The following is a 24,136-nucleotide window of genomic DNA, read 5'->3' as shown; positions in this document are numbered from 1 at the left end:
AGGCAAGCTGGCTTTTCTTAAGTTTACTTTTCTCCAACTTAAATGGCCAAACGATCGAGGATTCATTAATTCAGCCATGAAGAAATACAGCAGGACCATGAAAAATCATGTGTGAGAAAAGCTTCAACTTGGAAAAATTCTTATGTTTTGTGAAAAGGACGACAAATATTTGTAGAAAAGAGATGAAAAGAACATGCTCCAAACTGGTCAGTGGTCAACTGTGGCTAGCGGGACTATGTCCGTTTCTTTTCTGTATTTTTCCAAAATAAAAATTTCACCCCAAATAAACCCAAGCCTTTTTAAAAGTTGGCTTTTTTCCCCTTTTTGGTTTCTATTTCAGAATTTAGCATGGCTGAGTTCTGTAATGGGCAACCATGAAAAGGGATCGTAACTGAAGGGTATGTCCCTCTAGCAGTTCTCAAGTAACCAGAAGACTGGGCTGCCGGGAAGGGCTCTGGGGCGGCCGGCACCCAGCCCGATGCCCCTCTGATGGTGGTGCCCAGCGACTGCATGTCCTGAGAAAGAGAGCATGGGGGCTGGCCCAAAGATGCTTGGAAACAAGGGAGGCCATGTGTCTCCTTCCGCAGGTCTCCCCCGCCCCCTACTCGCCCACAGCCACCTGTCATGACCTTTTCATGCTCCCGCTTCTGACAGCTCCCAGACACAGCGGGTCCAGCTTCACTGGCAGCAGACTACCACGCCGCCTGTCCAAGGCGGAAAACACCGCCTGACTGCTGTCCTGCACCACCGCCAGCACATAAATCCTCCCTTAACAAGGCAGCACAAAGTAAACAAAAACGCAGCTCTAACGCATACACAACTCTCTGGGGAAGGGTCTGTCGAGGGCTGTGGTGTTTACAAGGAGACCCTTGTCTGTTTGAACCGACCCAGCGATTTCCATACAAGGAAATGGGTGCTGTGTGTCCTCTTCCGCTAACTTGGACTAGCTCTCCTGCGAGCAGCCCCTGGGCTGGGCCCCTTGGTGTGGAGGCTGATGAGAGTTTACTGCAACCTGTTGGGAGGGAAGCAGGAGCCCGTTTTGGACTTAAAGGCAGCAGTGCAGAGAGGTGAGGGGCAGGGGCTCTGGGGACCGGGCACTCTGAGTTCAAACGTCGGCTTTCCTAACTACGTGACTGGCCAACCTGCTACAAAATGGTGATGACTCACAGAGCCAACTGCACGGGCTTGTTGTAAGGGTTAAGTGAAATAAGACTTGTAAAGTGCGTGGAAGGGCGGTTAGTTCACGGCCAGTGACCTGTACCACTACTTCTCACGACTATTAGTGTCCAGAGGGAGGCACTGGGCTGTGGCACAGACTCTGTGATGAGGGCCAGACTGGCAGAGCTCAGGCAGCCATGGAAGGGACGGGAACAAGGGGCCTGCTGGCCCCAGACCAGGGGTGGGGGAAGTCTCCCTGGGGCCTGCTCTAGACCCCATCCTTGGAGGGACCAGGATCCACAACGACTGTCCAGCTGGGAAACCACTGCCCTCACACCCACCAGTCCTCACAGTAACCTCCCGTCACCAGGGGTCACTGGGGATGCCTCCTTCCTGTGACCCCGAGAGTTCAAGTCACCACCAGGAGGAACGCTCCCACGCTCGGAGCCGTGGAGACACGTGTGCTGGGGAAGCCCCATCCTACAGAGCCTCCTGGTTATGAGTTTGGAGACCCTGATTTTGCCAGCACACTTCCGTGATGTTATCCTGTTCTCCCTCGATGGGCCTGACCTTCCTCCTTTGTAAAGTCGGGCAACAACAGTACCGGTTCCTGAGGTCTCAGGAAAACGGAATGGCAAAAGCATGTAATAAATTTAGGGAGAGTGCCTGGCACATAACAAGAGCTCCAGCAATTGCTCTGGAAATTATTACTGAGGGTGAACCTCAGAAAGGTGGAGCGATGCCTCTGCCCGGAGTGAATCAAGCCAGTAAGCGGCAGGGCAGGGGCTGAAGCCCAGGTCTATCCCACCAGTCTAGTGTGTTCTGACCCCTCGGCCGTCCCCAGTGTCCCAGGTAGCCTGCTTGACTCTCGGGAGGTGTAGCTCCTGTGAGACACACTTAAAACGCCCCTTTAGCAAGCTGAAACACCAGCCTGGCAGAAGTTAGGGCATTCGATATTCCATGCCTCAGTGTATCTCCTGAGTTATTGTTTATTTGCTCAGACACCCAGAGCTGTGGTTCATTCATCAATTTCCTACCACTCTAAGACCACAAAATCCCCACTGTTGTTAAACCCTGGAGTAGCTTTTTACACAATTCCACAATCCTCTTGTCTTCAGGTTACCCAGAGCCCAGGAAAGCCTGGAGAAGCCCCCCGGGAGTGCCACTGAAGGACTCTTTGCCAGAGTGGATTTCACTGAATCTACACGGCCAATCGATAGCATCCACAGAGCAGCCGGGGAAGGCTCTGAAACTTGTCTGATTTACACACAGGATCAGACACACAGGCTGCTTGGGCTTAACGAGACCTCCGAGATCACCTCGTCTGGGCTTTTCCTTCTCTGTATGAAGAGACTGGGGCTCAGGGCAAGGACAGGACTTACTTGATGTCACCCTCTGATGTCAGAGCCGTCCCCATAATTCATATCCCCATACTCCCCGGCCAGGGCTTAAACAGACCGGCTCTCCTGTTTCACTATGCAAAGCTTGTAAAGTGGGTATATTCACAGTGATCAAATGCATTACAGTATAAAAACCATGGCCATGGCAATATGTAGAAACCCAAAATAGATGGCACAGTCATATTGTGGGTCAATGAAAACCAGCAGAGCTTGACATTCCTCTGATCAAGTGAGACACTGGGGCCCAGGATCAGTGGCTCCGTTCAAGGGGGTAGCCATCCGAAACCATTTGGGAACCCAGCTAAAAGCTGCCAATTCCAACACGTGGTCAGTGACAAATCCAGGTGTACTTGACTAGACCACTGTCCTCAGACGGAAACTAAGGGGTGGCCTGAACGTGAGTGAGACTGTGAACATACAGCAAAGCTCTGCTCTGCACAGCCCTCAACATAAGGGCGGAGCTTACGGACTGAGACCTGGGACTGTCTAATTCCAGTAACACCTGTCCTCAGGTGAGGGCTAAATTCTCTCTGTAGAGAAGGCAGTTACAAAGACTTTGTGCTGGGGCGGTTAAACCCCCCATGAAGTATTGTCCAGGTATATGGACACCTTGGGTGCGCTTATGATGAGAACTAGGGAGCAGTGATGCCGTTTCCTAAGTAATTTATAACGTCACCTACAGGGTGGGACACCCAGGTCTTCCCCACGCCAGGTGCAGGCGCACTGCTGGCACTCGAGTGCTGAGGATGAGGAGGTGGCAGAAGTGGGCAGAACCCTGATGCCCTCTCAGACATCCTGTTCCATCCATTCCCTGACGCTGGCCGTTCTCAACTTCTTCCAATTCTCAATTCTTTCTCAGCCACCCAAGGAACCTGACCCGGCGTCATTGGGGATTCTCAAAAAAGCAGACCTGGGAGCAGGCAACTAGAGGAAGGTACACAGCTGGGAAAAGCCCCCAGAGTTCCGACATCCCAGTCAGGGGATCTCCCTCCCAACCCCACCACTGCTTTGATCACTAACGGGGTAAGGGAATTTTCTGGAGGCAGTCTTGATGGCATCTGTCCTACACTCACAAGTTCATTAGTGCTTTTTAAGTTCTATTCTAGATATTGGACCAGAAAATGTTGCCTCAAGAGGGAAAGAGCAATCATTTGATAATGGAATTGCCATCCTCAAATTACTCAATGGACCCAGGGATTCTGGAGTGAAGCACAATGCATGTCTCACGATCAGTTTAGTATCTCTGACTAGAGGAGGCTTAACTCCTCGGTCTTCAAAAAGGAAAATGAAACAGAAATGTGGAAGGAAGACCAGTCCACTGCTTAAGAACATACATTTCCAGGTTATGTAGTTACATGCACGACATACCACAGATCCCCCGTCAGGAAATGACAGGGCGCGGTTTTATTCACGCAGCCACGGAGAGCTAGTGCCAGCACCGGAGTGGGCCCGAGCAGCAATCACGTGCAGGCCGCAAACCTCACTCTGGCAGTCCCGTGTTGTCATCGTGTGTAAGCTTGCATACTGTGTGAGGGATGACCCAACACCCCCTCAGAATTGTCCTCCGAGGGCGGGCCCCTGTAGTGCAGGCCTTCCCCACGGAGTGTTCTAGGAACCCACCTCTATCAGGGTACCAGTGGGCATTGCTGTGAGAGGCTGCATTCGGCTTCAAGGAATTTTTTTTGAGGACCCTTTCAATACGTTTTCCTATTTCATGATGGGTGAGTTACTAGCACATCTGCCCACACTGCACTGAGTGTTCAGCAGTTTTTGACCAAAAACTGGCATGACCCCTGTACCCCACCCTCCCTATTCATCTGATCTCGCCCTGAGCAACTTTTTTTTTTGTTTCCCCGGATGAAAAAAGTCCTCAAAGGGAAATGTTTTGCCGATGTGGAAAATGTGAAACAAAAAATAGCAGAAACACTGAAATGCATCAAAATTGACCCGTCCAAAAACTGTTTTTGAGCAGTGGGAAAAAAGTCTTGATAGGTACTTGTATCAAACAGAGAATACTTTGAAGGTGACTGCGGTTTAAACATGTAAGAATACACAATTTTTTATGAATAAATTCCAAGTTGATTTTGGCCTTGCCCTGCATATTAAAAAGTTCCACTGTAATAAGGCTTTCTTTAAATTACAGACCTTAACTAGGGTCGCAGTAAATGCAACAGGACAGACAAACCAGGGAAGACACTAGATGGCAAACACGCTGCCCCTCATCAGGCTCAGCCCCATATCAGACGTTTTTAATCAATCACAGTTTCCTTCTGCTGCCCTCGACGTGGTTCAGGATGCTGCCTCAGCACAATGCTCTGGGCAGCCCTGAGAAACCGGCCTGGAGTCGGCTTCTGAGATGCAAGTTCACTGTCCACTCTAAGATATGTGCTATTTATTGTACTTGGTAATTTTGATAAATAACTACTGTGATCACAAGCATTATGCTTATGCTTGTGGTTGTTTTATGAAGAAATAAGAGAGGTGACCTTTTTGTAGAGATTATTTTACAATATAGTCTTTATCTGTAAATCCAACACAGACTTTGTACATCCTGTACAGAACTGTTAGGCTATATATGCAACACGACACAGACAGTTCATTGTGCATTTAAACTGTGCTGTGAGTTCAATGTCTGTTATGTTTCCCTTTGGTGATGGAGGACAGTCGACACTGACAAACGACTGGGTGAAGGGATCAAGTCAGCACAGCGGCACAGCCCTCAAAGCACTCCTCAGCCCGAGTCAGTGTTCAGGAAAACCAGGCCGGCCTGCCCAGTCAGTGAGAACAAGCCCTGGACAGACAGATAAGGGGCAGGAACGTCTTTCGCATACTCCGAGGCTGTGTTTCTCAAACCCCACAATTAAAGGGACACTGTGAGCCAGGAGGTCTGGGATGAGGTCAGAGACTCGGTGATTCTGAAACGGGGTCAGGACAGGAAGCACGGCTGGGGGTGTGGTGTGAAGGAGCGGTGCGTGATGGTGATGGCGGCAGTGTCTTGGCCCTCTCTGCCTTAGTTTTAATATGGGTTTCTGGGCAGCCTTGGCAGGTGCCTCATAGCTCAGCTTCTGCCAGCCAGACAACAGATACTCATTGATAGTACACTACGGGCTTTCTCGACTGCGGCTGGCATTTACCATCTGACCCTTTTAGTTTCGATTTTCCCCAAACCTACGCACCCTGCTAGTCTTGGTGTGTCTGGGTCGTGCCTACGTCTTAGGGCCTGACCCTATCTATGGTCAGCCACACAGCATCAGGCAAAAGGGAGATCAAGTAATGAAAAAACCCTCAACTGGCCCGAGCTCAAGCCAGGGCTACACTCGAAGGGCATTTGTACTTTCAGGCCCAGCACAGAGGGGACACAGGCAAGACCACACCCCCCCAGAATGTTCTCAGAAAAGGAGGAATAGGCAGGGATGGCGGCTTTGTTCGGTGAGCCTTCCAGAGCAGCGACGGCACGCACGCCAACAACTCCAGTGACCGGCAGGAGCTGCTTGTCGGGCTGTGTTGGGGAGGATGCGGAGGTCAGGTCCAGGCCCAGGGGGAAGTGCAGCGACCGGCTGATGACATGAATGGAGGAGGGTGAGACAGTGAACCCCCTGTCACAAGGACACTGAGTGCCAGATGCCAGGGTAGGGAGAAGGCTGAGGGATGTGCGAACATTTTACAACTGGCCAAACAGAAGCATTCAAGTCCTCTGTGAAGGTGAGGTACTAAAGACTGAGGCAGCTGTGGCATGAGGGACAGTCCGGCATCTGAGTTGGGTTTCGGCCCCAGTTCTCCTACTGGGGTACATCAGATAACTGATGGCTCAGAACGAGGGGGAGGGAGTTACTGCCTATTGGGTAGCACCCACGTGCCAGTGAGCACTGGGTGCTCTACACACACCACGCTGTTTCATTAACTCCCCCGAGCCTGTCTTCTCAGTTGTGAAGTGGGCGTGACGTCGCCAGTGTACTGTGTGGGATAAACAAGGTAACGGGGTGAACGCTCCCTGCATACTGGACATCGTTACACAACTACAGGGTGTCATGCAACGGCGACTCGCATTGGAGGCGCGATGGCGCAGCCAGCCTCAGACAGCCCTGGGTTCTGATTCCAGCTTTGTTACTTACTTGGTTTTTCCCTGTACCCCAGTTTCCTCATATAAAATATGGAGATAAACAATACCAGTACTATCTCATAACAGAGCTACAATTACAGGGGACAACACATGTAAAAAGTGATCAGCAGGGCGCCTGGCATACAGTGAGCACTCGATGAACAATAACTGCTTCTAAAAATGATAACTTTTCCTGTTACTATTGTTTTAAAAGATCAGATCTCTGCCATGGGTTTCTTTAACAGACTCTAACAAACTTTCTGATCATAGAAAAGTCCGGCAGAAAACTCGTTAACTTTGGGTCCTACAGGCCAAAGTCGGACCCTCTCATCCCCTGGCCTCAGAGACATGGGCAGATGGCAGCACTGCTGTGCCCGCCGCTGCAGCCCGTCCGAAGACCAGCAGCCGTGCCGGCCCCGCAGAGCCTGGGGACTCCGACCCCAGCCGTGTGCTCTCATGTACCACGTACTCCGAGTGGCCGAGCGGTTTCTGTGGACTCAGCAGGGCCGGTGGGTAAATGCCGCACACAGACACCACTTAGCAGCACCTGCCACAGGGGGCAAGTGAAACCCCCGCTCTGACTGACACGGATGGACGAGCGGAGGGGGCCCCTCCGTCAGTGTCAGGGAAGATCTGAAGCACCTGGCCACTCAGCTGAAATGAAATAAGTTATTTACTGAAGTCAGGACCCGGCCGCTCACTTGAAGGCTCACAAAGGGTGTGCTGACTGCTGCCCTGCGCCCGGTGGCAGGCTCTGTTTTGGAAAGGGGGCATTTCTGGGCTGTTGCGCACAGGCTTTTGGTGTCGTCATCCAATGGAAGGGTGTTACCATCTGCTTTGCAAGGGGGGAGAGAGAGTCTTAAGTTACGTATCTGAACGCATGCACGTGGGATAGGAAATGAGTGCATTTATCCACTGCACAGTGTAGTGCCCATGGGCATAGTTCATCTGATTGTCGAAAAATTCCTTAGGACGTATTAACGAAGTTTCTGCTCACAATGCTAAGGGTTGAACTTAAACCACAGCAGAAACACTCTGACATGATTTAGAAGCTCCTCAGAGCCGTGACTTTCCACCAGAGGGCGCCATGTGTACCAGCAGAAGCCTCCAGAGGTGACCAGGGCCTGGCGTCTGGTCACTTCATTGCTGAGAACCACCGCTCTAGGGAGAGATACTCGTATCACTGTCGTCATCCATTTCTACCTGGGAAGTCCCACTGTGGCCACAATAGAGCCACTACCTAACCTGAGTGACGTGGTTCAAGACTTTCAAGATGGTGGACTGGGAGTGAAAGCAGTAGGCAAACTAAGCAGTAGTGACAGTCATAACACTAAGACAAGCTACCACTGCGAATACAGCTTCTATGCACGGCTGTCACACAGTCCTGAAAGGTGAAAACAATTTGCATTTTGTGAATGACAAACACGAAGACTGACCAGGGACGGGCCTCGTCCAAGGTGACACTGCTGGTAAGTAGAAATGCTGGGGTCCAAACCCAGTCCTGACTGCAGAGCGTGGGCTCCTCTCCCAGATCCTTTTGTGGACCTTTTCCTTAAATGGACATAGAGGGCAGAGTCCGGTGAATCCAAGTTTGGCTTTTTGCCTTTGGGGAAAAAGCAGGGGAAGAAGCCCACCACTCTGGAGCTGCATTCAGACATGAACACACTGGATGCCTGAGTAGCCTTCTCATTTTAGTAAACTCTCCACTGAACATATACACCAACAGAAAGTACATCAATCTTAAGAGTGTGTATGACTTGACTGCCATGAATCTCCACACTCAGGGAATCAGCACCCAGATAAGGAACGGAACTTGGCCAGCACCCCAGAAGGCCCCCCTCTCGTGCAAGCTCCCCAGGATAACCACCATCGTTGCTTCTACATGGTAGGGCATTTTTGTATATTTTTGAATGTTATATGAATGGAATCATACGATATATACTTTTACCACCTTTTTTGGATCTGGTTTCTTTTTGAGCATTTTTAAAACCACTTTAAAGACTTAAATCTTTGTTTTTTGTAAGGAGGAAGAAACAGCCTAGATTGGGGAAAGCAAAGGTGGGTTCCATGTTTTGGTTCAAAGTTACTGAGAGCTAATAATTCATCTGTTTAGTTTGTTAGAACCACCATTATTATTATTATTTTTAATTTTAGAAAGTGTTATTGACCTTGGAGAGAAACAGAGAGGAAGGGAGTGAGGGAGAAACACTGATCTGCCATTCCATCCATCCATATATCCACTGGTTTACTCTCGCATGTGCCCTGACCAGGCACTGAACTCACGACCAGCACTGGGACCGCACTCCAACCAACGGAGCCTCACAGCCAGGGCTGGAATCACCATCACCTTAGACATTCACTGGGCACTTGCTACATGCCAGGTGCCTTTCCGAGTATTCTCTGTGTGTTGTGACATTTCATCCCCATCATTACCCTGTCTGTGAGATAGGCACCATTCTCTCTATTTTACAAATGAGGAAACTGAGACTGAATCATTTGCCTGTGATGACGCAGCTAACAAACGAGCCAGGGTGTGAACCATGCTGTTAAGTCCTGAGTCTGTCCCCTAAGTGCTCCTCTATTTTGCTTCCCCACTAACGGCTCTCACTCACAGAAGCTTCACCAACTGCCAGGCCCTGCTAGTACTTAACATGTGCTACTTGCCTCGTTCCCATGGCGACCCTAAGAAGCCAGTACTCCTGACTCTCCCATTTAGGCAGAATGGAACTGAGGCTCAGGAAGTGAAGACACTTGCCCACCACGGCTGGTTCCTGATAGAACCACACTTTAAATTAGCTGTGATTCAGACACTCATCCCTTAATTTCTGTGCTATACTGTTAGCGTATTTCAAGCTCCTGTCAGTCGAGTTGGGAAGAAATTCTTGAGATTATTTTTCTGGCTTTATTACACATTAGCCAGACTAATGCCAACATCAGAAAAGATCTGATGATAAGATACGTACAAAGCATTTGAGAGAAACATAAAAGTCGTGAGCCTCAGAATTAGAATCCCAGCCTTCTCCCTTTATGCACGACGGCCTGGGAGGGGCGGTGCGGCAGAGGTCAGCGGCACAGCCAGTGTGCATACAGTTCAGCTCTGGGACTGAGCAAGCCAGGCTCCACCCCTGCTCCCCCTCCTCCCAGCATCCTTGGTTAGGGAGCAGGTGCAGTCACACTGGCCAGACCTGGGTTCTGCTCCTGATACTACCACCCACCTGCTGTGTGAGCTTGAGCTCACCTCTCTGCACCGCGTTTCCCTTCCCTGTTTGATCAGATGGGGACAGGAGAGTGCTGTTTTCCAGGCAGTTACGCAGTGCATGGAGCAGTGCATGAGTGCATGCACTCAGCACAGTGCCTAATACACAGTGGACACCTCTGAGTGACAGCTGTGAGAACAATAACAGATTAATGCTGTGTTGACTACTATGACACTTTTTCAACTCCTGTTAGGTTGAAGTCAAAACAGAAATTGAGTGTTTAGTTGGAACAAGTTTACCCCAAATATTAGCTAAAAGTTAGTTTCGAATTGTCTGGTGGGAACCCAAATACAACTTCTGAGATCATTACAAAGTCTCCTGAATAAATGCACGAATGGACAGGCAATGAACCCACTGAGCGTGAAAAGGTGAGTCCGATGCCTTGGAGTAGTTCTAAGGGTAGCAAGCAGGTAAGAGAATTACGGAGTGGAAAGGATGACGGGACTTCACAGAGGCCAACCCGTTTGACAGGAGTCTCAAGTCAGTTCTATTTCTCTTCTGTTCATAAAGGAGGTACTTTAAATTTCATTGTTCAAACATTTTCTCCAAAAACAAATTACTGTTAGGTATGTGGGTCACATAAAAGTTGTATGCTGTTTGTCTCCCTATTTCTGCATTGACTGTTGATAGAAAGGGCTCAGTTTATCACCTGCTCATGCACTTACCTAACTGTACATCGGTCGTGAAGCGCAGTCTGTGGATCATGCTGACTTTGAATGACTTGTAATGGTGGCTGCTAAGCATATCCTGGACCGTGGCTATGTCAATTTGCGAATCCTCCTCAAAAACCCCGTCTGCCCTTGAACCTGGGGAGGAAAAAGCAGTTCAACACATAAAGATACATGAGGCTTGGCAAATGGTGTCTGCTTAAAATGCTTTGGGATACATTAAAATAATATGGGCTATTTAATTTGGAGAAGAAAAGTCTGAGCGATGACTTAATAATGCCATTCCAGTAAACAGAGAATGGTAACATATTAATCATTCAACAATTAATTCCACAAACACTGTCTATTCTGTGGCAGGCCCTTGGCTAAGCAGCAGGGACACAGAGAGAGAGAAAAACTCGTACCAGAAGCTCTCAGTTTCCACGAGAGTTAAGTCCAAAATCACAAAAGTACGAGCGGTCACATTTCTTGTTTATTTTTCTAACATTAATTTTCCTGATCATAAAAGTAATCCATGTTTCTTGAGGAACCCGTCCTTTCCGAGATTCTCAAAGCGCCTATTTATCAGCTGGCTGTCTTGCACCCCACTCTCCGCTTTTGAGGTGAAGTCACATGTCCAAGGTCATGCTACAAAGCAAAGCTAAACTATCTCCCCCCAGAGGATGCACAGTGGTCTTGTGAAAGTACAGCTGCTGGTGCCATTCACCAGCGGGAGGGGACACCCAGAAATGGCTCCACGGGGACAGCCAGAGAGAACTCCTTGGGAAAGAGTCGGAGCAGTGAAAAAACTAGATTTGGGTATAAAACAGGAATATTTTGTTCCATAACTGGCAGCCTAACAACCACACACGTTTCCTTCCCAGTTACGGCTTACAGTGTACGGCGGGCTCCTCAGTGAAACTTGGTTCCTGATGACTTCGCACTGAGTTCATCTACGAGCAACTGTGTGCGCTCTCTCTGAACACTACAGTTACCCCAGCTCGGACGCTCTGCAGCAATGCTCTCCCCTCATAAGGACGCAGCCTTGCCCTTAATGGGCTGGCCATCCACCGAACACCTGTGACACAGTCCCATCTTAGAGAGTTTGCACATGCTGCCCTCTCTGCTCAAGTCGCCCTTCTCCTTGGTTTACTCCCTCCTGGCCTGTCCCCCTCCAGGCCTGCTCCCTACTGTTCCTGAAGAGCTCATCTCTGGTGACACTCCAGCCAAATGTACCCTCACCTCAACTCCCCCTGAAGTCTAGTTCACCTTCTATCATGCACCCTGCATTTTCCTTCAGAATACTTCTCACAGAGAGCAGTTATCTGCCTCTGCCATTGGGCTGCAAAGCTCATGAGGGCAGGCACAGTGGCTGCTTCACGCACCACCGTAGCCTGGCCCCCACGGTGCTGCCATGCAGAGGACAAAGCAAGCGCTCAGTGAATTCCCTGGATGAGCACCAGTGCCGTCTCCACTGGACGGGGAGGACCTGAGAGGCCGGGCGGCTTAACCGACGTCACTTCGCCGGGATTAGCAGAGCTGCACTGGGCGCCTGCAGGAGCCACTGCGTCACCTGTGTCCCTCCCCAGGGACACCTGTGATGCCGTCCTCACGCTCACCACCTCCCCTGGGCAATGTCCCCATCTCAAACCGGGAGGCTGGCTAGAATTTACAGTTTTGAATAATCATCCACTTTCTCCAATTTTTATTTTACTGAAACAGAATAGCTAAGTTATATTTATTTCTATTTTAGAAATACATACATACATACATACATACATACATATATACAGACAGACACTGGAGAATTTGGGTGAAATATTAAAATCCTTTCATGTCTTAAGAATCATTTAAAGCTGTCTTTTCTGAGAAAATGCCATTATTAGACACAACTTAGCTTAGGAATTTCCATTTTCTTTACTAATTAGTATTTTCTAAATATTGCAGGTATTTGATTTGGAAAGAGGTAACAGCTCATTATGTTAAAATGCCAATTACTAAAAAAACACACTTAAGAGTTTTACATTTTATGATATTGGATTAAAACCAATTTAAAAATTACTATAACGTGACATATAATTTTTTACTGAGCAATTTCAATGCCAGCTGCTAATAAAGCATCTTAGCTGTAAATGATAATTCAGATGCTTTTAGATAAAGTGGTGCATAAATATGGTTGGAAATTGATTTAGCTTCTTACAGAAGCTACTGAAGAATGACATATTTTGTTTAATACACCAGCTAATGTAGTCCTAAAAGCTCAAACAAGTGCCAGTTTTCACTCCTAAATTTGCTGTGGGAGATTAATGAAAACTTTATATTTTGCTGAAATGTTAATAACGGGCAGACGAGATGATAGGATTTTAGTAGAGGTCTTAAAGCTATGGAATAACCAGCAAGGCTTGTCAATTTTCTTCTATTAATTTTATTCAAGACTTATACAGCTGGAGCTGGCTCAACATACTAATGCTTCTCCCATTGACCTTCTACTCTCTGACAGTGTAAATTCATACCCCCTTCGAGGATTCAGGTCCCCTGATACCTGAGTACGTTCTGAGCCCTGCCCCAGCTAACAAGGGGCACGTCTGCCTTCACGACTAGAAGGGCAATGGCACCTGGGGGAGCAAAGCGAAGAATCAGCCCTGCCGTCCAGCACGCGCTGCTCACTCCGAGGCAGGTTATTTGCTGCATGGGAACAACTTCGGCCCCGGAGCTCCAGAGCCACTTCTCAGAGCAGCTTCGGGAGTGACGCTGCTGGTGGGGGCCAGTCTGCGCGTACAGACCAGCCAGCCCCAACGCCTGCGCCTGCTCTCCCCGGCCAGCTGTGCGCTGGGCTCTGGGCTCTGGAGGAGCACGGGAGGGCCCGGCAGGGTTCCTGGTCTTCAGGAACTTGCAGACTTGCCGCGGAACAAAGAAAACAGTACGAGGCAGAGAGACGTGCCTGGTACCCGGTGCAGGCAAAAGACTCTTCGTTGAAGGCGAACGGCTGAAGCAGATCATTACAGCGGAAGCCCGTTGTTGGACCAGGCACGTCCCATGGCTTCACACAGGCGCCCTGTCTAGTCACATCCTTCGAGAAAGGAGCAAACCCACTCACATGAAATATGCCTGGCACTGTACCATGTGCGTATTAAAATTATTACTGTGCTATCAGCTGCACGTTTAAAAACCCACCTCTGCCCAAGAGAGGACATTTTATTTACTCAAAGTAAAAAGTAGAGAGAAAAACAATGTCTTAAAAGTAAATACATTAACAAAAACACTCCCCAACCTGTTAATTTAATTGAAATATTACCCTTCGGTATTTTGTTAAATTAGCAATTAAAAAGGTCACAAGCAATTAAATGAAACAAAAGCCACACTGTGTTCATCTACATTAATGCTGAACTGGGTCTGCTGGTGAATGACAAGATAAATTATAATGGTGCCTTCAAAGACTTCGCAACGCATTTTGTCAAAGTCGGGAGTGTTAATGTCTCTATGTGCCATGGATTACCATAATGTATTGTGTCAAAACGCCCGAGCTGCAATAACTCAAAGATGTATTGTGATAGATCAAATTCCGGGGCGGGGCCTGGAAGTGACTGGCGCACCAGATCGGAGTGGACTGACAACTGGCTCTGGAAGAACGGCAGAGCACACGGACCACGTGGAAAGGTGTGAGGGGAGCAGAAAACCCACGGGGTCTTCCCATGGATTTTCCTGACTCTCTAGAGTGAGACATTAGGAAGGAGGAAACGAGCAACAGCACCAATCTTCATGGGAAAGCCAGGCCAGGGCAGGAGCGGTGCAAAGGGAGGCAGAGATAAGGTGAAGGAGAGGGCAGGTGGAGTCTGGGGATTGGAGCAAAGAAGAAAAAGAAAGAAAGGAAGGAAGAAAAAGAGGAGGTGCTGAGAGAGGCAAGGGCTGGGGAGTGGCCTTGGGGCATAACAACACTGGAAAGAACCGAGGCAAGGGTTCAGTGACGTAGATTCAAACCCTAACTCTGACACCACAGGTCGAGACTGGGTCAACACCTTGCCCAAGATCCCACTGTCGGGCAGAGGGGAAGCTGGGAAAGACCCACTGGACTGGAGTCCACCACGTCCCTTCTGCTGACCTCCTTCCCGTCCCTGCTCCACGGTCCTACAGGCAACAGCAAGGAGAGAGTCGGCGGGTAACTGTAAACCCCCCACCCGTGGTTCTGGAGTGCAGTCCAGGCCCCACTGGGGAGGAAGGTCCCCAAGAACCCTTTAGGGGTCTGTAATTTCAATACTGTTTTTATCATAATAGCAATAAGACACTATTTGCTCTTTTCATGCCTATTACCCTACAAGTGCCCAAAGTAATAACAAGTTCATTGATGTGGTTCTGAGTCCACATTGTAACTAACCCTTACGAAATCATCATTCAAGTTTCGGTATAGTAATGGAAATTATACCCACTATTCCCGGAAAAGGTTATTGAAATCCTTCTCCCTTTTCCAACACTGTGTCTGTATTAGGCCCAATTTCCTGTACACACTTTAACCGAAACAATGTACTGTAACAGACTGAATGCAGAAGCAGATATGCAAACCTAGGTACCTTCCATAAAGCGAGACATTACAGAAACTTGCAAAAATATAAAACAGTGCCCACTGGTTCAGGTGATTAGCCAATAATTTGCCTTCCTGATAGAAAAAAATAAATGCTCTTCAGGGAAGGAAAACAAAATAAAACAGTTCCACTCTCCTCATTAAATTTTTAAAAGTTATTTTTCATAAAAATTTATGTTAACACGTAATAAATTTATTATTGCTTTTTTAATGAATTCATAAATATTTAAAATTTTCTGGTTTTATTCCTAATGAGTAGCTATAACATAATAAACAAATGCTCTTTGGGGTCCTTAATAATTCTTGAGTGCAGTGCAGTCCTAAGACCAAAAAGTTGAGAGCGATGCCCCTCCTGTCCTGCGCCCTGTTCTCACTGTCCCTGCAGGTCATGTGGACAATCACGAGTCTTGACAGTGCGGTCACAGCTGCGTATTGTGTTGCACGCCTGACGACAGGCACAGGGAGAAAGCCCCCGCGCACCCTTTGTGAGAACAGCAAGCTGCTGTCGGGCAATCAGGGCTAACGTGGTCTTGTTTTATAGTTTCAAACTGTTTCCACTGGAGTGAAAAGAAACCGAGAGAGAGAGAGAGAGAGAGAGAGAGAGAGAGAGACAGACAGACAGACACAGGCACACACACGACTCTGCCCCAGCCAACTGGGCACTAACCCTCAAATCGAAGCTCGGATGAACCTACTGTGTGCTGCTGACATGTTTTGTGTTCAGAGGTACAAACTACAAGGAACTTTGAACTAGGGGACAGGCAAACCCCAACCGAACAACAGTGTGGGGGAAACGTGAAGCCCACGGAGTGAGCGTATAGAGAGGGAGCAGCACGCGTTTGCCTTTGGCTGGAGCAGAGTGTGCGAAGGGGACTCGTGGGAAATAAAACGGTGGGGGTGGGGGTCCCTCAAAGGGACAGGCAGTGTGTCCGCCTCAAGGCCTGATACACAGTGAAATGCTGTTGTGCGAGGAACTGACCGCGTGAAGAGTAAAACATCTCCTGCCCACTCCGTCCCGAAGCCTTATCAGAACAATCCTGCTTCAGCTAAATTGGACTTTGCTCAGGTGATACCAGAATGTCCTCCTCACTCTTCAATATTTACACACTCCAAGATCTAGTCTAGAATATTCCCTGGCGCCTCTCCTGAAACCCTGCAGCCTTGAAGGCTCTCCTCCTAAGCCTCCTACGTGATAAGTGTCCGTACGCCCCTTCCAGACAATGAGTTCCTTCGAGGGCAGGAACACTGTGGCAAGTGGAGCGCAGACAGATGCTCGGCGATGCTGCTGGAGGTGGGAATGACGTTGGCTGCAACACAGGTTCAGCACAGCACTACCTGAGTTTGGACGCCACCCCTCGTATTTACTGTGACCCCAACACGCCATTTCTAGTTTCCCACAGGCACCTCACCGGACTGGGGGCCCACCTCAACAAAATCTACAATCGAGTTAACTGTTTCTGAGAGTTGACTATATGCCAGACCCAATGCTTAGTGCTTTAAATACATTAGCTCATTTGGTTTTCTCAAGCCTTTTTAAGTTGGATATTATCCTCTTTTTACAGGTGAGAAAAATGAGGCTCCTGCTAGCGAATGTCACCTGCTGGTATAGCTATGTGACCAGCATAAGCTGAAGCTAGGAACTGAATCTAGGTCACTCTGATTCCAAAAATGTGCCCTTAACCGCCACACAACCCTCTGGGTAAATATGTCCCTCGAGTGGGCTGGCGATGCAGATTCACGGGCCATAAACATATCTCGGGACAGCACGGCCTGGCCCTGCCAGAACAAAGGAGGAAACCCAACACCCTCTCCTCTCCTGTAAAACTCAAAGCAGGAAGCCTGAGAGAGCCACAGAGAAACTCTCCCCGAGCTTTCTACATCCATCACTTTTTTTTCGTCCAAAGGCCTTTTAAGTCCCCAAAGCCTCATAAGCCCCAAACTTCTCTTCTATCAAATACTTCCCTTTGGCTACTAGTCATTTTTGCTGGTCTCTAAAAAATAATCAATAGGTGACATACGTTAGCACAGAGGCGTGCACACACACGCACACACGCCCCTCTGCAGTAATCTCCTCAAAGCCGTCAGGATCACAGTGGGGTGCACCCTTCACTGCACCCGCCACGTGACACCCAGGGTGGAGATCCCTGCTGCCAGGGCCTAACTGATTAAACACTCAGAGTAGAGCCTTTCCACAGGGAGACTTCAGACCCTCAATAAAGCAGAGTAATCATGGTTTATGAGGTGATCAGAAAGAAATGGTTTCAGGTTTGTGGAATTTCTAAAAAGAGCAGATCATGGAAGGGGCCCTTTGGGCTCTGCCTTCCAGGCCCTGCCGATCCCTCAGTCTCTTCTCTCAGCACTCCATTCACTCATTCACCCCAAATCCACCAAGCTCCTTCCTAAGGCCTTCATACTAGCAGCGTCTTGGCCTGGAACGTTCTTCCCACTCATTATCTGACTCTGTTTTATTCCTGCTCAAGGGAGTTTTCCCTTTCTACTCTCACTAGCTCCAGCCCCTGCTATACACTCTTTTATACCCCGCAAAGCGCCATTCACAGCTGTGGGCTCCAGGGGGCGGGGCTCCTCCTCCGCCCCAGCACTGCGGCTGGCCTAGCTGGAGGGCTCCGGTGATGTCTGGGGATGAATGAACAAATATGTGCCCAGAGTGAGGCCACCCACCCTGTAGAGGACAGAGGGTGACTATTCGAAGGGTGACTGTTTACAACAATAGAACGTCTCAGAGCTGTTACACTTGACCAACACCGAGGCATCCCTCCGACTCCAGAGTCAGGGTGAGGACACGCTGCTGGAAGAACCCCGCATGGACCAGACCAGTGGAGCCGCTGCAGCAATGTTGCCCAAGGCACGGCCACGCCATCGTCAGGGGCTGCAGGGCGGATTCTGGGGCCAGGAGCCGACCCGTGGGATACGAGTCCCTGTGCCCTCGGTTGGAGCCCGTACGGGGTTTGCGGCTCGTCAAACATGTTTCCTCGCTGCTCTAATGTACCAGTGTATCGCTTAATGAAAGTTCTTAATTGTAATTCAATTAATTACATACACAGAGTCCCCAATTACATTTTCCAATAAGACATTGGCTGTGGTACAGGTCTAAATGCACTTAACCAATTTTAATATATTAAGACCAATTTCCCTTGAATACTAATTACTACCTAATGATAAAATGAAAAGGGGGGAACCTTCAAGAAAGGAGGAGAGTGAAAAACACAGTTCATGTGGAATTTCTCACCCACACAGCACAATTCTGATTCTCATTACCAAAGTGGTAGGTGTGGTCAGGGCACACGTTTGCTTCTAGAACCAGGTCTGCACTGGCTTTTGCCTTGGTACCACCTACCCTTGGTGCCGGCCACTGCCCAGAGGGGCCTGAGGGAAGTCCGAGCGGCGAGAGGGAGACGGGAACAACAGGGAGGGAGAGGCGAGCACACACACGCTCAAGCTGTGGTGTCTCAGACGTGTGGACAGACACCAGGAATGACCAAAACCTGCCCTGTGCATCGCACTCACCCATGTGCTTTCGATGTACACAGTCTCATGCAACCTGCCTAACACCCTGCAGGGTAGGAACTGCCATCACCTTTATAGGTGGGGAAATGAAGCTCACAGAGAAGGACCTGCTGGAGATCACACAGCGGCCCCAAACATCTTGCCTTTCCCCCCAAGACACGCTGCCGACCGTCCCACAGTAGCCAGATGGCAGGAGGCAGAGATGCACAGGTATCATTACGGAGGGGATAAAACTTGTTTCCTTTAATCTCTGTTAGCATGTGGCAAGCAGGGTGCTATTATCCAGTGAAAAAACCCTTAACCACATACCCAGTTCCTTACAGTGAGCACGTCTCCCTCACCAAAGCCAGGCTCTGTGAAGTAGCTGGCTTTCAGCAGAAACTCAACCCGAAATCCGCCAAGATCCCTCCAAGTCATTTCCATTTCTATGTAGTTTATTTGCGCAATCACATTTTCTTTTGCATTTGAAGACTGCTGTTGTGATATAATAAAAGGTTTTAATCCCCCCCATTTAAATCACATGATAGAAATTGGAGAGATCAGTAATTTATGACTGAAGAAGGGAGAGCCTCAAGAAGCCAAAGGGAAGCCCCAGGGAGTCTCCAGGGCTGGCACAGAGCGCGGGGCGGAGGAGGGACCTGCTCGCGACGAATACGCACCAGGAAGAGGAGCTGGAAACACACCAGGAGAAGGCGGTCACTCACTGTCCAAGGGTGCTTTCCCTCCTCACCCTCCTCTCTACTTAATAGTCCTGGTGATGGGGAAGCCCAAGTACCACCGAGAAGCCCCTAGAGCGGAAGATGCTCACGCAAGCCCAAGTTCTCTTTCAAAGCCATCCTACTTGTCCTGTGGAGCCCCAGGGAGATGCCTGGTTGAGCGAGGGGCTCAGGAGGCTCACTCCATTTCGGTAATGAAGGGGGTGGGAAGGTGGATGACTGTTCCGTGTGGGAGCAGGCAAATCCACACGGCAGAACCTGTGGGCCAGAACCTGTGGGCGGGGAGGGGAAGGGAGGGGTCTCTACCTGTGCCCAGCAGACGGCAGCTGGGTGATTTGGGGAGGTTTTTAGGAAATGCCTCCTCTCCTGGGTCTTCAAGGAGAAACTCTCAGACTGAGGCCCAGAGACGCTCTCCCCGGCCACGGACCAGTCATCTCCGGGACTGTGCACCTCGAGTTAAGGCCCTTTCTCCATTTAAATTAGGGAAATTCAGAATTTCAACAAAATACTGAAACAACGGAAGGTCTCCTTGAAAAGGAAGAGAGAGCAAAGGTGGTTCAACTGATGTCTAATGAACTGAAGCCTCTCACTACCCTGACTTCTGCTTGGGAAGTAAAATGACTAGAGTCAGTTGTTTCATTAGACTTACTAATGGACACAAGGTGGTTTTTATTCATGTGATGATGAGCAAATCACTCCTGTAAGTCTCAAAAGTCTCCTATAAAATACAGATGACACCCACACGGGCTTCACAGGCTGTTTTTAAGGAGAGCATCTGTATCTCATTTAAACCTCAAAAAAGATCTTGTGAAACAGGTTCAACCACCTCTGTTCTCGCTGGAAACTACTACGGCTCAGAGGTGACCTGACTTGCTCCACGTCAGAAGCTGCCGTGGCTCACCCCCGGTCTGGATGGTTCGAAAGGCTGGGCCGTAAGCACTGTGCTGACTCACTGTGAGGACAGGCTCCTGAGCGATGCAAGAGCAAGGACACGGCGCCTGACATTCTGTCGGTATTCCATGACGCCAGTGTAATGCTGGGCCTATTTTGGCCCCCACGATGGAAATCCCCAGGTTTCTCTCTTAAAGCTGTGGAAAGAATAAGTTGGCTCATGCTGAAGCTTTCTTCTCAGGACCTGGATGGGTGACCCACCTAGGATCAGTGGGTAGGAGAAAAGGTCACTGGCAACATTTGGCAGAAGAGGACACTGAGGCCCGGGTTGGTGCCAGGATCGACATGATGCTTGGACAAGAACGGCAGTCCTCTAACGTTACAGCCTCTCCATAATGTACTCCCGCTTCCTTCTGGTCCGATTCCAGCTTGTAGCAGACAGCTGGCTGAAGGGTGTAGTAGATTATCAGACAAGAATCCAAACTGGAAAGCTCAAGGACTTTGGCTTGTCACTTTCTTCTTCAGGCCAGGATCCAAGCACAAATGTTAACTCTCAGTCCCTAGGCGGGAACCCTTGTCATGTTGGCTCCCTTTGCAAGCCTCTTCTCTCAGAAAGCCAATTGTCATTCCTATCCTTAGGACTGGAAATTTGGGTTGTTTCATCAACAATCCCAGGGGGGCCTTTGGAATCAGACAGAATTCTGTTTCTATCATTTACTGCGAGCTGACTTTGGGCAAGTCACAACCTCTCTCCACAGATATAATATTTTACACGGTGGTTGTGAAAATTACAAGAGAGCCCATTTTCAAACGTCTGGTACTGTGCCTTACAATACAAGGCCTGAATAAACAAGTTTTTTAAAAAAATATTATTTATTTATCTTTAGAGGAGAAGGGAAGGAGAGAAGGAGAGAAATATCAGTGTATGGTTGCCTCTTGTGCGTCCCCTGCTGGGTACCAGCCCACAACCCAGACATGTGCCCTGACTGGGAATCGAACCTTGATCCTCTAGTTCCCAGGCCCGTGCTCAATCCACTGAACTACACCAGCCAGGGCTCTGAATAAACAAGTTTAAAAAAATCTTTTGATGTCCCAGTTTCTCAGAAGAAAAACTGAAAGACAGTATCCAACTTAGGGCAGTCTTCTCAATCAAATGGTTTTACTTACAAGGTGCACACATCTTCTAGAACAGCAAACCCGGTTGCTGGAAAGTGCACGGTTTCTGGGTTCTCTCGACCAGCGACTCAGACTGCTGGCCTGGCCCCGCCTCCCACGCGTTCTCCCTCCTCCCATCGCACACCCCCTGGAGGGCCCTGGCCGTCCTGTGATTGGAGGCCTCTGTAAGTGTGGCCCACTTGCTATGCCCGTCACAGAATACGGCTCTTTCATTACTTGCTAATTATGGTTAACATTTACTGGTACCTTGCCGGGCACCTTTCTAAGAACTTTATGATTATTGAAATCTTCCCCCTATCAGTCTTATGAGGGCAGATAAACTACCCCAGAGAAGCTAAATTGTCCAAGGTCACACAGCCTAGTAAGTGTCAGGGGCAGAATGTGAACCAAGGCAGTCTGGCTTGATAGCATGTTTTCTTAAGCACTGCATAATAGATGGTCATAATTTAGTTCATTCTTCAAACGGCTGTAAGGCCCTCGCTAGGTAGCTCAGTTAGTTAAAGCACTGTCCCCAGATGCCAAGGTTCCAGGTTCAATCTCTGGTCAGGGCACACACAGGAATCAAGCAATGAATGTGTAAGTAAGTGAAACAATAAACTGATGTGTGTGTGTGTGTCTGTCTCTGCCCCCTTCCCCTTTCTCTAAAATCAATCAATGAATAAAAAACTTTAAAAAAAAGGCTTTAAGGATAGTAATCCTGTCCTGATCAAATACACCAAAAGAAGTTTAAAAAATTCTATTTTTGAAATATTTTTAAAATCTCAATCCAACTTTTTCATAGGTAGCTACTTGAGAATAATATTTGGTTCTTGATTGGAATTTCTACTTAAATTTTTTAAGAATTAAAAAGACCCTTTTCTATAGAAAGAATAAACTGGTTTTTAAATTTAGTTATATTTTACAAAAACTAGTTATAGCATTTTATTGATCTGAAACCACCAACTGCCTCGTGGCCTTGTAGGTACCGAGAACGCCTCCTTCCGCTGACACAGTAACTGGGACTCGGGGTCTAAGAGCTGGAAGTGCTCGCAGCTCCTTCGGGTGGGAACGCCGAGGCTCACAGGTGTCACGCAAGTTCCCTGAGGCTGTGCTCACGCGTAGACGTGGAGTAAGCACAAGAGCCCAGATTTCGAAGCTTTATCCACCAATTCTTACAGCTTCTCTCTTTCCTAGTATAAGAAAGTTTGACCTCCTCTTGAAAGACACAAACCGAAAAACTAATTTAGAGTCACAGTATACTGTGAAATACTGTGCAACAGTTAAAAGGAGGTAAATTTTTAGGTAAAATATGTGGATTAATGTGAAATGATCTCTGTAACATTTGTCAAAATGATAAAACTGCAGAGCACTGATGACAGTTGGCCGCCATTTGTTTTTCAAAAGGGAGCGAACACAAATGTGTGTGAACTCGGTCCTGTTGCCCCCGGTATCCGCATGGGATGGGTCCCAGAACCCCCAGCAGAGTCCGCCATTCGTGGGCGCTCAGGTCCTTTACGTGAATGGCATGGCCTACTGCGTGTCACCTTCACGCACCCTTCCCACACACTTTAAATCATCTCCAGATCACTTGCAACACCTAACGCAAAGTGAATGCTCTGTAAGTAGCTGTTTATACTACGCTGTTTAGGGTGCAACCGTGTAGACCTAACTGCTTAGTTAGGTAATAAGAGTGAGCAATGACGTAACACTTTTTTCTGCATATTTGCATCTGAGGTTGGTTAAATCTGCTGATGCTAACTAAACCCATGGATCTGGAGGGCTGGCTGTGTATGTGTGTGTGTGTTTGTGTGGGCACATTCACAAACATATGCAGTGTATGTCTGCATATGCACAGATGATCCCTGGAAAGATACCGATGAAATTGGGAACAACTGTCGTCTCTGGGAGGGGAATTAGGAGAGAGAAGAGAGGCTAAGTTTTCACTACAATTGCACTTTGTTATCTGAAAAATTATTTTACATAGATAAGTGTTACAGATCCAAAACATTTACCAAGATGCTAATAAATAGCATTATCCAGAATTATGGTAATGAAATGTTCAATGAAATGAATTACACAGAATCCTGCTGACCAGAGACAACCACTATTATAACATTTTGGCATTTTCCTTCCAATTTTTCTTCTTCTGCTGTTTTGGTTTGTTGGTTTTGATACTACCTAGTTGAGATTAGTCTAGCTGTGTTATTTCTGTATCCTTGACAATTTTCCCTCCTAATATTACATCAGAGTTATTTGTCTTGTAATGAAAACTTCCAGCGAACACAACTCAGAATGACTGCAGAGCATTTTCCATCTCTGAGATGGCTTTCTCCTTTCAATCTGTTGCTGCGCAAATTATACCGACTGGGATTTTTTTTTTTTCAATTAAAATGCCATGTTTATTATGTTCTTTTTTTTTAGTGTTACTTTCTTTTTATTTTTTAAAAAGTTTAATTGTTGTTCAAGTATAGTTTTCTGTCTTTTACTCCCATCCCAGCCCACCTCCCCCAGCCCTCCCCACCTCCCTCCCATTTCTACCCTCTCCTTGTTTTTGTCCACGTGTCCTTTATACTTGTTCCTGCAAACCCTTCCCCTTTTCCCCTGAAATTCCCTCCCCTCTCCTCTCTGGTCACTGTCAGCCTGTCCTCTATTCCATTGTCTTTGGTTATATTTTGCTTGTTTGTTTGTTTTGTTGATTGGGTTCCTGTTAAG

The 24,136-nt window shown here is 48.2% G+C and overlaps 1 protein-coding gene across 8 annotated transcripts in view; it reads right to left on the bottom strand.

The window, feature by feature from the left end:
• MAPKAP1 (MAPK associated protein 1) overlaps positions 1-24,136 on the bottom strand; it is a 217,448-nt gene that overhangs the window by 27,219 nt on the left and 166,093 nt on the right. For all 8 annotated transcript variants that reach the window (XM_037160554.2, XM_037160699.2, XM_037160623.2 and 5 more), the window contains one exon: positions 10,580-10,720. In XM_037160554.2, the coding sequence (XP_037016449.1) occupies positions 10,580-10,720 (141 nt within the window). The remainder of the gene's footprint in view (positions 1-10,579; positions 10,721-24,136) is intronic.

The sequence above is a fragment of the Artibeus jamaicensis genome, unplaced genomic scaffold, assembly GCF_021234435.1.
Source record: "Artibeus jamaicensis isolate MK-2021 breed Jamaican fruit bat unplaced genomic scaffold, CSHL_Jam_final contig_471, whole genome shotgun sequence".
Lineage (NCBI taxonomy): Eukaryota > Metazoa > Chordata > Mammalia > Chiroptera > Phyllostomidae > Artibeus > Artibeus jamaicensis.
Note: the sequence above shows the minus strand (reverse complement) of the source record. Positions and strands in the feature narration are given on the sequence as shown.